We start from the raw sequence: 14,920 nt of genomic DNA on the forward strand, positions 1-14,920 counted from the left end.
TCTGACAATGTGCACTTTAACCACATGTGATTTTTTTCTATTACAAATCCCAAATTGTGGAGTACAGAGGCAAATAAATAAATGATGGGTCTTTGTCCCAAACATTATGGAGGGCACTGTAGGTAGCCCTGTCGTAAGACAGCTATGTAATAACTTCTATGGTCAAACAAATCTACACAAGATTAATTGTCACTGGAAAGGGTTCCACTCACTCACTGGGAAATGAGGAACTAAACTACAATGAATTATCCCCTTGAAGAATTCAGGGATTAAAAGCTGTAAATTACTTCTTGCTTTTTAAAAACCACAGAATTACGAACACACAACAGAAGACGAGTGTAACTTTCAAAGAAATCATGAAATTTGTTCATAATGAGAGAATTTACTGCAAATGTAGTTATAACCTTCTCTTGCACTTGGGTATCATTTTAAGCATGCGGCCAAATATAGCTGAAAATGTCCTGCTCAGCTGGTCTGTAGTATCTACCACTCAAGCACACTTTTGTCTGAGAAACTTAGAAACATTCGTCACTTCTGGTCAACAAAACAAAAATGTTTACAACAAACACAAAGTCCTTTTTTTTTACAGGCAACAGTAAAGATAAGAGCACATGCTCAGTTTCCCAAGAATTAGAATAAACTTTGCGATCTTAAGAAAAAGATTTTTCAACCCAAACAATTCAGATAAAGACTGTTTCCAACAGTCATGTTTACAATGATGCTGTTAAACAACCAAGTCAATTTGTTTGCCATCATTCTTACCATTATTAAAGGCCGTGCTATAAGTACGGCAATGCTTGCACCTTTTTTTTGTTTGCAAACAAGGAAACAGCAGACATATGGCCTTTAAAGTCAGTAAAAGTCAGCTGAACTTCCATGATTGAAAACAGCACCAGGATAATTTTCTAACATCAAACAATGATGGCCTCAAAGACAGCAGCTGGAACTACACAAGTGTAAGAACCAACCTAAGTCTACAAAATTTCTGATATGCTGGGTATGCAAAAAGGAAAAAGGGCAGCCTTCTGGATTTCATTACATTCAATTATCTGATCCAACTCCAGCCTGACCCTGTAGCATGCAAGCAAGGAAATTTGGCTTCTAGTCTGTTTAGTGTTATCCTGCCTTAGGCTCTTGACCATTTCCTGGAAGCCCCTTTTTCCAAATGTTTGTTCCTTTGAATAAAACATTTTCCCAAATATATCGGCTTTTTTTTGCATGCACTTTATTAGACTCTTTCCTCGAATCAAAGGATTTAAGAAGTATTTGTAGACGGTTCTTATGAACGTAAACTAAAGTAATACATGACTAAATATATAATTAACAATTCTCTGACCCAGATACTCCAGATAAAATTGCAGCAGTGCTAATTACATGCAGGTGAACACCTGAAGCAATATTCTAAGCCTGATTTCACTGAAAGTAAAATAATTACAAGGTTCAGAAAAATAACTTAATTGCAGCAATCAATCAATATTTAATTCTCAGGCTTTTAAATTAAAGCTGTTTTGTGTGATTCTTAATGAATTTTCCTCCACTTTAATTACATTATTTATTTTTTTGCAGGAGGGAACGATATAGAGTATAACGATTAAACAAAGGAACACATGTAGATGGTGACTGTGCACGGATACTGGTAGAAACACAACAATGTCCTGTACATACTGTTAGTAAGGAAAAACATTTCCCCATCTTGCTCCATGGCCCTTTTTTCTGACAATAACACCATAGAATGAGTGTTCACCTGAACGCTGTCAAGTACTCCACATCTCCATTGGAGGGATCCACACCACCTGTCCAAGCAATATTGACATTGAATCCTACTCCAAGTCCTGTTCCAACCTTAAAAAGTCAATAAACAAAGGAAGGTATACGTAAATAAAGATTTGAAAAATAGTAACTGCCAGAAGCAATTTTATTAAAATGTGAAAATTTTGCTCACTAGGTTTAATTGCTCTTACAGATCTAAACAAATGATGGCAAAACATCTTTCATTTATTCATTCGTAGGATGCAGCTGTCATTGGCAATGCTGGCCAGCTATATCTTTCTTACTGCCTCAGGCCCACCATACATGTGAAGCTGAAATATAAAACTGATTTTCTGACAAGTGGACAGTTTCTTCTGGTTAAAACATTTATCACCCAATATCTGCAAATGTTCTTATTCAAGCATGAATATGATAGAGACACAAACCCAATGCATTTTGGCAAGTTGCCTTTGAAAAGATAAATCCTGAAACAATATATGATGTGTAAAAAGTATTTGGACGCAAAGGAATAATAGCTGCTTTTGCGTGAATTAGATGTAATGAACCCGCTTCCCAGAAAAACTCGGGCCCACTGGTGAAGATTTCCATGACACTGAGAATGTTTCTGCACTTTATGCAAAGACTATTCATTTGTATTGTTTCTTCAACTAGTGCATGATTATTTACACATTCTGTTTGCAAATGGTATCGACATAGGCACATCATCAAGACCATACAGAAATACTGCCCTTGTTTTGACCAAAGTTAAATGTTGTTTTAAATGCACAGACCACAATAGGTCATCATGTGAAGAAGTCAGAGCAGCCATACAAATTAGTCAATCTACATACCAATCTACCAGTTTGCTCTCACATTATCTATTATATTGCAGCTCGGAGGCTGGCATAAAAAGATTGGTTACACTGTACATTATAACATAATAATATGCATTTGGACGGTTCAGCTTCTATTTCACAAATGAACTCTGTATTACACTTAATACAAAAATACATCACTGTATTTGTATTACCCTTAAAACAAAAATATATCACTGTATTTGACACAAAGTTACTTTTCTGACACGTTTGCTTGTTGGATATGCTCTGCAGTTGAAGGTTCAAAAAGTAAAATGAGATCAGGCTGCGGTTGAGAAATGAAATTTAGGTCCCTATAGCATGAAATTCAATTTGACTGAAACATCATAATTTAAAAATCGATGCATTAACAGGAACAACAGAACATCAGAATATGTCGGTGTCAGTACTCCATGACAGCAGTGTCGGTAACACCAGTGTACAAGCAGAGTCACTGTGAAATGATAATAAGCAATATTTTGTATGTGAAGAATAGATCCTTCACACACACACTACTGATCTGGGTCGGATAGGATTACAGGTCCTCCCCAGTTATGAGCATCCGACTTATGTACAGACAAACATACAAATGGGAGGTTGGTGGGATAGATTTGCTGGCTGCTGCTTTTGTCATGTGTGAACATGTTCATTGACAATATCATTGCATCTTACAGTGAAATCTGAACACTTGAGTTAAACGCCTTGGTTTAATTACACATTGCCTTTGGTTGCCCCTGTGACTTTATGCTGGGCAAACACATTTCCGGGTTATGAACTGTTTGAGTTAAGAACAGTTCTCGGAAGGGAACCCTGTTGTAGCCTGGGAAAGATATAAAGTCAGCATTAAACTCGCATTAATCCCAATGGTCCATTGGGTTTCAATGGGTAGTAGATGGTGAGAAAATGGTTACGTACAAGATAATTGCCTTTTAATTTGATTGAACTCAGTTGATTTAAATGTGTGTATAATCATTTAAACGTATGGGAGTGCCTTTTGCATTTTAATTTTAAAATCTAAAATAATACTATGTTTATTTATCAAAAGAGTCAGAGTCAAGCAGCTTACAAATGTTCAATTTAAACGGGATCTTTGACTGCCCTCATGATCCGAGAACCGGGTCTCACAAAAGTCAAATGGGTCCAGGGGAAGGTCCACTATTTATATTTGCTGTGCGATTATGTACCTCTGTAGCCACTGGAAGCTGTCCTCCCAAACCCAAGGTCAAGGCAACACGACAGGGGTGGCTCAGTTGGTAGAGTTGCTGCCTCGGAGACTGGATTTTAATCCTGACCTCGGGGGCTGTCTGTGTGGAGTTTGCACGTTCTCTCTGTGGCCGCATGGGATTTCTCCAGGTGCTCTGGTTTCTTTCCACATCCCAACGATGTGCAGGTTTGTAGGTTAATTGGCTTCTGGAAATTGCTCTCTAGCGTGCTGGGAGTGAAAGTAGGATAACATAGAACCAGTGTGATGGTCGGCGTGGACTCAGAGGGACGAATGGCCTATTTCCATGCTGTGTCTCTAAACAAAACTAGTTTGCTGCAAGTGCATACAATTGACAAAACTGGCCTGCTTGCGTATTAATGGAGAACCCCTCCAATACCTTTTGTGTAACTTACAACATGAGTGGTGCTCACTAACTTAAAGAATGCAAAAGAAAGACATTTAGTGAATGAGGGAATTGGATGAAAAAGGAAAGAGGATTTTCTCTGCATCTCCAATACTTGTCATCTTCGTTAGCTAAACCCGGAAGTACATCTGGGTACAAACGATAATGGTTTGTTCACAGTTCATAAAAAAATGTCAGACAGAAAAAAAGTACCCAAGTCTACTTTAAAACAGAAATATACTAAACCGTTTCAAAAGTATGTGCCACACAAATAGAGATGGTAGGGCAGCCGTAACACACAGTAATTGGAGGTGATTTCCACGATCCCAACAATCATCCCAAAAATTAATGAAGGAATAGGCAGCCACGTATCCCATTGTTTGCGTGCTGGTTAAACAAGGGATCCTCAATTTCTTGAATCCCCAGGAGATTATTATCTCTGTGATCCAAATTGTTAATTTAGACTTAACCGCTCATACTTCAGCTGTTTTCTTCCTAACATCATGTTTTATAATAATAATAAATTTTATTTGTCATATGTGGGTTGGCACAGGGCCAACGGTACAATTAAATGTATTTGACAAGACAACGGGTCACCTCAGCAGTAATATTCCAAGGATAAATAAGATAAAAAATGACATTAGTAAGGTAAAAAGACAATATTAAAAATAGTCGACATATATGATTTGAAATGTGTTTGAGTTCAGAAGCCTGATGGTAGAAACTGTTCTTAAGTCTGGTGGTACACGCAGCCATACTCCTGTATCGTCTGCCTGGTGGTAACAAGGAGAACAGCCTGCGTGCTGGGTGGCTGTGGTCCTTGATGATGCTGCGTGCATTCCGTAGGCACCGCCGGTAGAAAATGTCCTGAATGGCCGGGAGACAGTTGCCAGTGATGTGCTGTGCTGTCTTCACCACTATCTGTAGTGATTTGTGGCTGTGGGCAAAACAGTCCCCGTACCAGACTGTAATGCAGCCCGTCAGCAGGCTCTCGATGGTGCATCTGTAGAAGTTTGTGAGGATGCTGGCGTTCATGCCAAACTTCCTCAGTCTTCTCAGGAAAAAGAGCCGCTGGCCTTCTTTGTTATTGTGTTCGTGTGCAGTGTCCAGAAAAGGTCCTCAGTGATGTGCACACCGAGGAACTTAAAGCTGCTGACCTTTTTAACCTCAGCATCACCGATGTGGATGGGGAGGTGTCCACTCTTCTGCTGTGGACTAAAGAGATAGTCCACGATCATCTTTTTAGTTTTGCTGACATTGAGAGAGAGGTTATTTTCCTGGCACCAGCTGTTTAGTGCCTTTACCTCCTCTCTGTAGGCCGTCACATTGTTGTCTGTGATGAGGCCCAAGATGGTCGTGTCGTCAGCAAACTTTAGGATGCTGTTTGAGCTGTGCTGAGCAGTACAGTCGTGCGTGAACAGGGAGTACAGGAGAGGACTGAGCACACAGCCCTGTGGTGTGCCTGTGTTGAGGATCAGTGAGGAAGAGGTGTGGCTGCCAATTCTCACCACCTGGGGCCTGCCTGTCAGAAAATCAAATATCCATCTGCAGATGGAGGTCTCCAGTCCAAGATCAAGAAGCTGGGGGACGATTTTTGAGGGAATAATAGTGTTGAATGCCGAGCTGTAGTCAATAAAGAGCATTCTCACATCTGTATTTTCTTTGTCCAGGTGGGTGAGCGCAGTATGTATTGCCATGGCGATGGCATCATCCGTGGCCCTGTTTGGTCTATATGCAAACTGAAGAGGGTCCAAGGTGTCAGGGAGAGAGGAGCAGATGTGAGTTTTGACTAGACGCTCGAAGCACTTCATGATAACTGATGTCAGTGCGACAGGACGGTAGTCATTTAAACAGGAGGTTACTGGTTTCTTTGGAACAGGAACAATGATGGATGCTTTGAAGGAGGTGGGAACCACAGACTGACTCAGAAAGAGGTTGAAGATGTTGGTGAACACCTCTGCCAGTTGATCAGCACACGTTCTGAGGGCCCGCCTTGGAATACCATCCGCCCAGGAGCTCTGCGGTCGTTGACCTTTTTGAAGGACCGCCTCACATCTGCCGTTTGTAAGGACAGTGTGGTAGTCCTACATGCACCATAAAAAAAATTGCAACCTCCCTTCCCACTCCAAATTTCTCTTCAGCCCTGATGAGATGTCCTTAATCTGCAACGTATCGCAGCATTTGGGACTGATTCTGCCTTCCATCATATGGTCCATGGAGCAGGGCAAAGCTCCTCAAATCACACCCAAGTTGTAAATGTGACGAGAGTTTCTGTGTCTACCATTCTTTCAGGTAATGAGATCCAGATCCATGCCAATCTCTTGGTGGAAATAATCTTTCTCACCTCCCCTCTGATCTTTCCACTCCAAAGGAAAGAGGTTCTTCCCATCTACTCTGCCGACAGCCCTCTACTACACGTCTGCCGAATTTGTCCATAACTCACAAAACTTCAGCCGAATTGTTAAGCTGGAGTCTTGAATTGTGTTGAGCAAGGACTGTGAAGACGTTGACATAAGGAACTGCAGCGAAGGAGAGGAAAGGAGTGGAAGGGGAGGATACCGTTTTAAGCTGGTTCCTTTTGCCCGCCTTTAGCTCATACCCTTCAGAACCCATGTACCTGTCGAATTGTCTTTTAAATGCTGTTATTGCACCTACCTTAATTACTCTTTCTGGCAGTTTGTTTCATATACCCACTATTCTTTGTTTGAAGAAGTTGCCCCTCAGGTTCCTATTAAATCTTTCCCCTCTCACCTTAAACCCTTGCCCTCTAGTTCTTGATTCCCTTACCCTGGGAAAAGGGCCCCGTGCATTCACCCTATCTATTCCACTCATGATGGTCACAATGGAGAAAGGTTATAAAATGTATAAAGTAAAAGGTCTTCATTGAAATGTATGAAACATATGTCACAAGGCAGATAAATTTATTACACAGAGATATATGGGTAATGATTCAACAGCCTTGAGATATGGTTGCAGGTTTGTCTGAGCCAAATGGGAAAAAAAGTGGTGCAGCGTCTGATAATAAATATTGACATTAGTACAAGTGTGAAAAATGATCATGATTTAGAATATCAGGTAATAGTTTGGCTGTGATATAATGAAAAAAATAAATTATTGGTTGGAATAGTTTTTTGGTCATCTAACAGTGACTATATATTGTCATGAAATAAAAGATTTCAATAACAAAGGCAGTAGTGCATAATGTTTGATCTTCATATAGATTGGGGAAGGTGCTCTGGAGGATGAATTAATGAAGTATGCATTGAAACCATTTCCTGGTGATTATATGTGTAGGAAGGAACTACAGATGCTGATTTAAACCGAAAATAGACATAAAAAGCTGGAGTAACTCAATGGGTCAGGCAGCATCCGTGGAGAAAAGGAATCTACATGAAGAAGGGTCTCGACCAGAACCGTCACCTATTCCTTTTCTGCAGAGATTCTACCTTAACCACTGAGTTACTCCAGCTTTGTCTGTCTATCCTGGTGATTATATTATGGATAAAAGCAGGGAACTGGCTATTTTAGATCTGGTTCTGTATACATGAAATAGCACCTCATATTAATAGAAATGTTTGGGCAAAGTGATCATAACGAAATAAAATTCAGTTTGAGTAACAAACATGGGTTTGAGTCTGAGATTTTAAGGTTAATTAACATGTTTTCAAAATTAGCAAAATATAGCAGTGATGACTAGCAGTGGCAGATACTTAAAGAAACTTTTCATTATTCTCAATAAATATACATAGCACTGAAATACAGAGGTGACAGAAATAAGAATGATACTAGCCTCAAAGATGTGAAAGATAGGGTCTAGCCTTATACAGAGAATTTCAGAACATAATAAGGATGAATATAAACTGGAAAGGAACAGAAAAAGAGGATTTAAGACCTTTTATTAATATGCAAAACAGAAGTAGCAAAAATAAATGTTGGTCTCCAAGAAGCTGGACCTGGGGAATTAATTATGGGGAATATGAAAATGCAGAAATGTTAAACAATTATTTTACATGTATCCTCAGAGACAGAGATCAAAAGTATTTCAAAAATAGAAGCAAATAATGAGGCAATAGAGGGAGGGAGAAATTAGAACAATTATCAAAAGAGAAAAAGGACTCAGGAAACTGATTACTGATTGGTAAGTTTGCACATGACACTAAAGTGGGTGGTATTGCAGATAGTGAAGATGGTTGGCCAAAAATGCAGCAGAATCTTAATCGGTTGAACTAGTGGGCTGAGGAATGGTTGATGGAATTTAACACAGAAAAGTGCAAAGTGTTGCATTTTGGGAAGTCTAACCAGGGCAGGACCTACACGGTGAATGGTCGAGCTCTGGGGAATGATCTAGAGCAGAGGGATCTAGGAGTGCAGGTACATAGTTCCTTGAAAGTAATGTCACAAGTAGATAGGTGGGTCAGGAAGGCCTTCTTCAGTCAAGAGTATTGAGTAGCGAAGTTAGGAGGTTAGGTTACAGTTGTACAAGACATTGGTGAGGCCACATTTAGAGTATTTTGTTCAGTTTTGTTCACCCTGTTATAGGAATGATGTAAAGATCGAAAGGGTGCAGAGAAGATTTACGAGGATGTTGCCAGGACTTGAGGGCCTGAGCTACAGGGTGAGGTTGAGCAGGCTTGGACTTTATTTCTTGGATCGCAGGAGGAAGAGGGATGATCTTATAGAGGTGTACAGGGCACAAAGGCTTTTACCTACAGTAGGGGAATCAAGAACCAGAGAACATAGGTAAAAGGTGGAGGGAAAGATTTAACAGGAACCTGAGTGGCAACTTTTTTTTTACACAAAGGGTGGTAGGTATAAGGAACATGCTGCCAGAAGAGGTAATTGAGGCAGGTACTTTCACAATGTTTAAAACACATTTGGATAAGGATATGATAGGTTTAGAAAGATGTGGGCGAAATGCAGGCAGGTGGAACTAGTGATGAGCCATGATCACATTGAATGGTGGTGCTGGCTCGAAGGGCCGAATGGCCTACTCCAGCACCTATTGTCTATTGTCTATAGTGTAGAAGGGGCATGTTTGTCGGCGTGGGCAAGTTAGGCCAAAGGGCCTGTTTCTACACTGTATGATTCTATGACTCTATAACTATTACAGGTCGCCAATTTTTTTCTGTCCAGGATTCTTAAAAATTCGGTGGATAAATCGGTTATGAAATCTCAAGATCCCCAAGTGTCAGGAAATGCCCGAGTGAATAGGGAAACTGCAAATGAGACCTCACTATTCAAGAAGGGAAGGGGAACTGGTTTACTATGTCGCAGAGAATTTGCTGGAGCTCTTTATTGAGGAAGAAGTAACAGGACACGATGAGATCACTTACTGATCCTGTCTCACTGCATATGACCAGACCCAAAATAACTTGTTCCCTACTTTTGCACATGACCAAACTCAGATCCTGGGGGGACAGGGCTTTCTCCATCGCTGCTCCCACCCTATGGAACTCACTACCCAAAACCGTTAGAGACTCCTCCACACTCACCACATTCAAAACATCGCTGAAGTCTCACCTGTTCAGTACTGCCTTCAACCACTGAAGGTCACCTCACCTTCTGTCTCCCTTCTCTGTTCGTTTACTTATTTACTTATTTATCTATTTATTCATTTCCCTATGTTCTCTAAATCTCTGTAAAGCGTCTTTGAGTATATGAAAAGCGCTATATAAATAAAATGCATTATTATTATTATTATGATGTAACTGCCTTGGAAATGGTCTCAAAGCACATTCCTCAACACACCCTCAAATCTACCTTGGCCAACTGGATTTTCTCAGTCTGAGCAAAGAAAGAATGACAAGGCATAGAATGATAAGACGTTGTGAATGGGAAATAAACTTCATTAGAGTTTTCGTGTGTAATGAGCAGGGTGCATAAAAGAAAGGAACCCATGGATCAAGATTTCCAAAGACAGGTATGTAGAGAAATGATCTTTCAAGTTATCGTACATAAGAACTGAGGAAAGATTAGAGGTAAACATAATTTAAGATTCAGGTAAATGGGGGGAAGAAGAGAGAACAATAGCTTCTGAGAAAGGCCGTAGGCAGGAGAAGGGAAATGACATAAAGGATGATAGTCAAAGCAACCCTGGTGCTTCATCTTTTGCATCTGCGACTTATGCAAACTTTAGTCTGTTGAATTAGATGGTCTATGGTTTGAATGCCTTAAGGGAAATGTTATACTCAAAGATTTAAAAGCATTAAATTAATAGTAGCTGACAGTAACTCACTTCATCTGGGGCACCACTGCCGGGAAAGAAATTTCCATCATCATATCGATGAAGAGAAATGTACAACACATTAGGATCATTGTAAAAGGCCTGCTGTGTACCATTTCCATGGTGAATATCCTGCAAGTAATGGAAATAACCAGATCAATTTCAAAAGCATAAAAATGAAGGAACGTCATATCTGATTAATTTCCTGACTCCTCGCAAATCGCCTTTTAATTATCCCAGCCAGCTAGAGGTTGCTGTCGCAGGCTTTGTCAATTTACATGTTTTGATCCAAATATACCACTAGACAAAACTTTTCCATTACTAATTAAATTGAAATGAAATTGAAGACAACTGCAGACATAAGCGAGTGCAGATGCTGAAATCTTGAGGAAAAAACAAACTGCTCAAGGATCTCTGTGGGTCAGGCAACATCTTTGGATGGAAATGGACAGATAACGTTTTGAGTCAGGACCCTTCCTTTGTCCTATCCCTTCTCCTCACCTCTTTCTACCAGCTATCTCCCCTCTACTCCATCAGTCGAAAGAAAGGTCCTAACCCAAAAGCACTGGTCTGTCCATTTCCCTCAACAGTTCATCCAGCAATTTTTTTTGTTTTTGTTTAACATTGCCCTAGAATGTTGAACAGACACAATCAATTGCACTGCAGAGAATTTAATTACATTTCAGTTTTGCTTACAACACTTGAATCAAATATCAATTTAGTACCCAATTTAGAATCAAATACCCAGTTATAACATTTGTAACACATACCCAATCCACAATTAAAATTTTTCCAATGTTAAGTTTCTGCTTCAGTAGTTTGGCTGAAATTGCCACCGAGTTAAAAAAGCAAAAGCCCCTGAAAGAGAAAAATGAAAAAGCAAAATTTAATTAACACGTAATGATTAGTTATTAACCTGTTAAATAGGGTAAGAGATTTTGCCCCTAACAACAAGAAAAAAATATTTTAATGATTATCATAAATATTAAATTGCCAAACTGGACTTGGATCACTCTATTAGATAAATTGCAAAGGCAATTTTTAAGAATACATCTGAAAAACTTGCATTTAAATACTATTTGTTTTTGACGGTCTATTTATTTCTAGTGTCTGACAAACCTCCAATCCAAACTTTATAGGAAACATACAATATAATACAATATTTCAATATTACAATAGGTGGCACAGGAGATAGAGCTGCTTCATCACAGTGCGAGAGACCCAGTTTCAATCCTGACTAGGTGCTGTCTGTGTGAGAAGATTGTATGTTTTCCATGTGACCATGGGTTTCCTCCGGGTGCCCCAGTTTCATCCTACGTGTCAAAGATTTGAGAGTGGCATTGCTGGGCCGAAAGCTCTGTTTCCATACTGTATCGTTCAATCAATCAATCAATCAATCAATCAATCAATATTTCAGTACATACTGCAGGCCAGTTACTTTGAATATATTTGTTTAGTTCTGTGGAAGTCATCCTATGAATTCAGCTTTGTTATAAGGCATTACAATGGCATAGCCATTACAAAACTAATTTAATTCAACCGATTCAGATTTAGTGCTTAGATAATTCTTGGTATGAACTTACATTGCAGTGGATTCTTCTGCATGATGCCCGGGTGGTCTGACAACAGCAAAACCATTCTGTGTAAAACAAAATCTATCTTAAATCCTGAAAACTATATAGATGATAAACCTTAATTCTTTTGAAATGTAATATGCACATCCAGATTATATCTTCCTACAAATGGGGGATAAAAATAAACATATCTCCCTGGCACACAGTATGATCAGTTTAAGGATTAACATGTTCAAAATGAATGCAAATGAATTCTCTTTAAACAAAGAAGGGCATTTAAAATATTCTTAAAATTATATATAAATTAAAAATATATATATAATATATAATTTTCAGAATATTTTTACAGAATCCCCAAGTGAACTATTAGGGAATATATACTCTAAACATATACAATATATATTATCTAAAAATACATATTCTCCGAACACACACACACAGTATATATATATATATATATATATATATATATATATATACTCTAATGGTTCTCTCGGGAATTCTGTAGAATATTCTGAAAATGAACAATAATTTGTGCTCCAATTCTGTCGATTTGATTAGAAATAATTGTAAAGCTTGTAGGGATGTGATATGATTTTTTAAGGACTACGCAGAAAAATGTAACATATAATTTGCTAAGCTAATGCCATCTCTCACATTTTGCGACATACAAAAGTATAAACATTCCAATGACCTATCCTGACTGCCATGCTTTACAATCTGCCTGAAAAGCAGTCAGCTCCCGATGCACAGGATGAAACAGTCACTGTTCAATAGGGCAATGTTTGAATTTTTTAAATTGCCATTTGATTTTAAATTATATTAAAACAAGAGAATCAGAATACTGTTCTTGGTTTCCCCCACAGAGCCAATGTAGGTTTTACCCCTCTGAGGGAAAGAACAGGTTCAATTAATTTTATGAATTCAGTAACAAATGGTGAAAGCATCTTATCAAATCAATAAATAATTCAACTCAAAGACACCCAAAATGCTTAATTATTTTTAAAAGACCACAGACTTAAGATTTTTAAAATAATACTGTTTATACAAATAATACTGTTAAAATAAAACAAAATAATTTGTTTGAAAAATTAGCTGGGGGTATTTGGATGAAATACCTATTTATTAAGCCTAAACTCATACTTTACAGAGGTTTTCTGATGAGGAAAATGCAGTGAAAGCACGCAATTGCTAATGGCAAAAGACCAGAGAGGCAAAAGTAAATGTACACTGCCATGGGATAGTCTCTCAATTCTGTGGATGCTCAATTACAACAGAATCATTGATAGGTGAACTTGAAGGTCATAGGTTGGATGGGAAATATTCAGAAAAGATAACTTAACCTATTGTTAAATATCAAGTAAGTAAATAAGGGTCCAGACTTAAAAATTAGTGCCAAACTGATAGCATATGTTGTTGTGTATATATATATATATATATAAATATAAATAAAATTAACATGATTACTTCCAGTGATCCTCCTAACGCAACGACCGGCTTTGAATATTATAAGCCCTGTGGATGTAAATGAGGCATCATGTGGGATTACCAAAACCAGTGGTGCACACAAAATTAGAAAGCAAAAATAGATTGCTAATTCATGCTTCCAGACTTGTTTGAGACGAATGTGTACCATGTTTTTAAAATGCATTGAATGTTTATCACACATTCATACATTTTAAGAAAACAATTAAAATAACCTTAAACCTTTTCAGGCATGAAAAGTAAATTTTGAAAGTTTTGTGGAAGTTTTTTTAAGCAAAGTAACAATCAATCTCTTTTGTACCATTCAGTGGGAAATCTTCTTTTTGCTGATTTGATCAAGCTGTATTTGAGTTAGATCCTTCTGCTAGCTGTGGCTGTTCTCTTACGCCCATGGCACGTTTGATAGCAACCACAATTTGTAGGCTCATGGAAAACCACTGATGATAATTTAGGTATCTTGCGCTTGGAGACTTATGCAAATATCACAGGGTCGCTGAGAGCTTGAAAGAATATTAACAGCACCAATAGCTTCAACAGTAAAGCTATAAGAACTCTTTAAAGTGATGTATTTACTTATTATAACGGTCTGGTGACAACCATAAAACAAATTATTGTTGGAATTGCTGCAATGGTTCTCTCTCACCTTGAGTTCCCCTGCAGCAACCTTAAATGAGAGTTCAATGACACAGCCAACAGCCATGCGAACAGCGCTCGAAGAATGCATCTCGTTCCACACAGTGTCACTGTCCACCTAGAAATAGATAAGAAAGGAAACCCCATTTTCTAATTACAAGTTAAACATTCTGGAATTATTCAGTTAATGGAATCATTTGCTCACCTATAATTTTGTTAATACAATTATTATTATAACTATAGTTATCATTTGATCCAAGAAAATGTTTGAATGCATACTACAGATGTGTTGCACATAAATTGGAAACATTTGGATGTTTTACTAAATTTCCTTGACAAAAAGGAAGGGGTTTTAGTGGGGAAAAAGAGAAAGGAAGGCAAGGAGTAAAATGGCAAAGCTTGGAATCCCAACAAAGTTGGCACAGCCATGAATGTTTGGGTGGGGGAATGATCATTGATGCTTCCAAAATAGTAGGTCAATAGTACAAAACACATGCTGCATCACACTTTTAAATGGCTTTGTAATAATTGACGTTCAGACATGTAGGTAAGCATGTGTTTGGTTGTACATTGTTGGATGTTTCATAAAATATTCTCTGATTGCTTTAAAAAATATTACTACTAAATGACCAGGCAGGCCTTTTGCAGAAATTAATTAAATATGATAATTAAAGCACAGATATGATTTCAATGTTCTTGTCAGCATTTGCTCTTTATCTGCCCGGTACTTTTGTTAAGAATTAATCTGGGTCTGGAGTTACATATTGATCAGACTAGGTGAGGACATCAGATGAA

At 38.3% G+C, this 14,920-nt stretch overlaps 1 protein-coding gene across 6 annotated transcripts in view; it reads right to left on the reverse strand.

Annotated features, from left to right (window-relative positions):
• hdac5 (histone deacetylase 5) overlaps window positions 1-14,920 on the reverse strand; it is a 254,535-nt gene that overhangs the window by 22,373 nt on the left and 217,242 nt on the right. For all 6 annotated transcript variants that reach the window (XM_078424813.1, XM_078424812.1, XM_078424810.1 and 3 more), the window contains 5 exons: window positions 14,136-14,243; window positions 12,017-12,072; window positions 11,204-11,291; window positions 10,446-10,565; window positions 1,745-1,842 (listed from right to left, as the gene is read on the reverse strand). In XM_078424813.1, coding sequence (XP_078280939.1) covers window positions 1,745-1,842; window positions 10,446-10,565; window positions 11,204-11,291; window positions 12,017-12,072; window positions 14,136-14,243 — 470 coding nt within the window. The remainder of the gene's footprint in view (window positions 1-1,744; window positions 1,843-10,445; window positions 10,566-11,203; window positions 11,292-12,016; window positions 12,073-14,135; window positions 14,244-14,920) is intronic.

Source organism: Rhinoraja longicauda, chromosome 29 (assembly GCF_053455715.1).
Source record: "Rhinoraja longicauda isolate Sanriku21f chromosome 29, sRhiLon1.1, whole genome shotgun sequence".
In the NCBI taxonomy this organism is placed as follows: domain Eukaryota; kingdom Metazoa; phylum Chordata; class Chondrichthyes; order Rajiformes; family Arhynchobatidae; genus Rhinoraja; species Rhinoraja longicauda.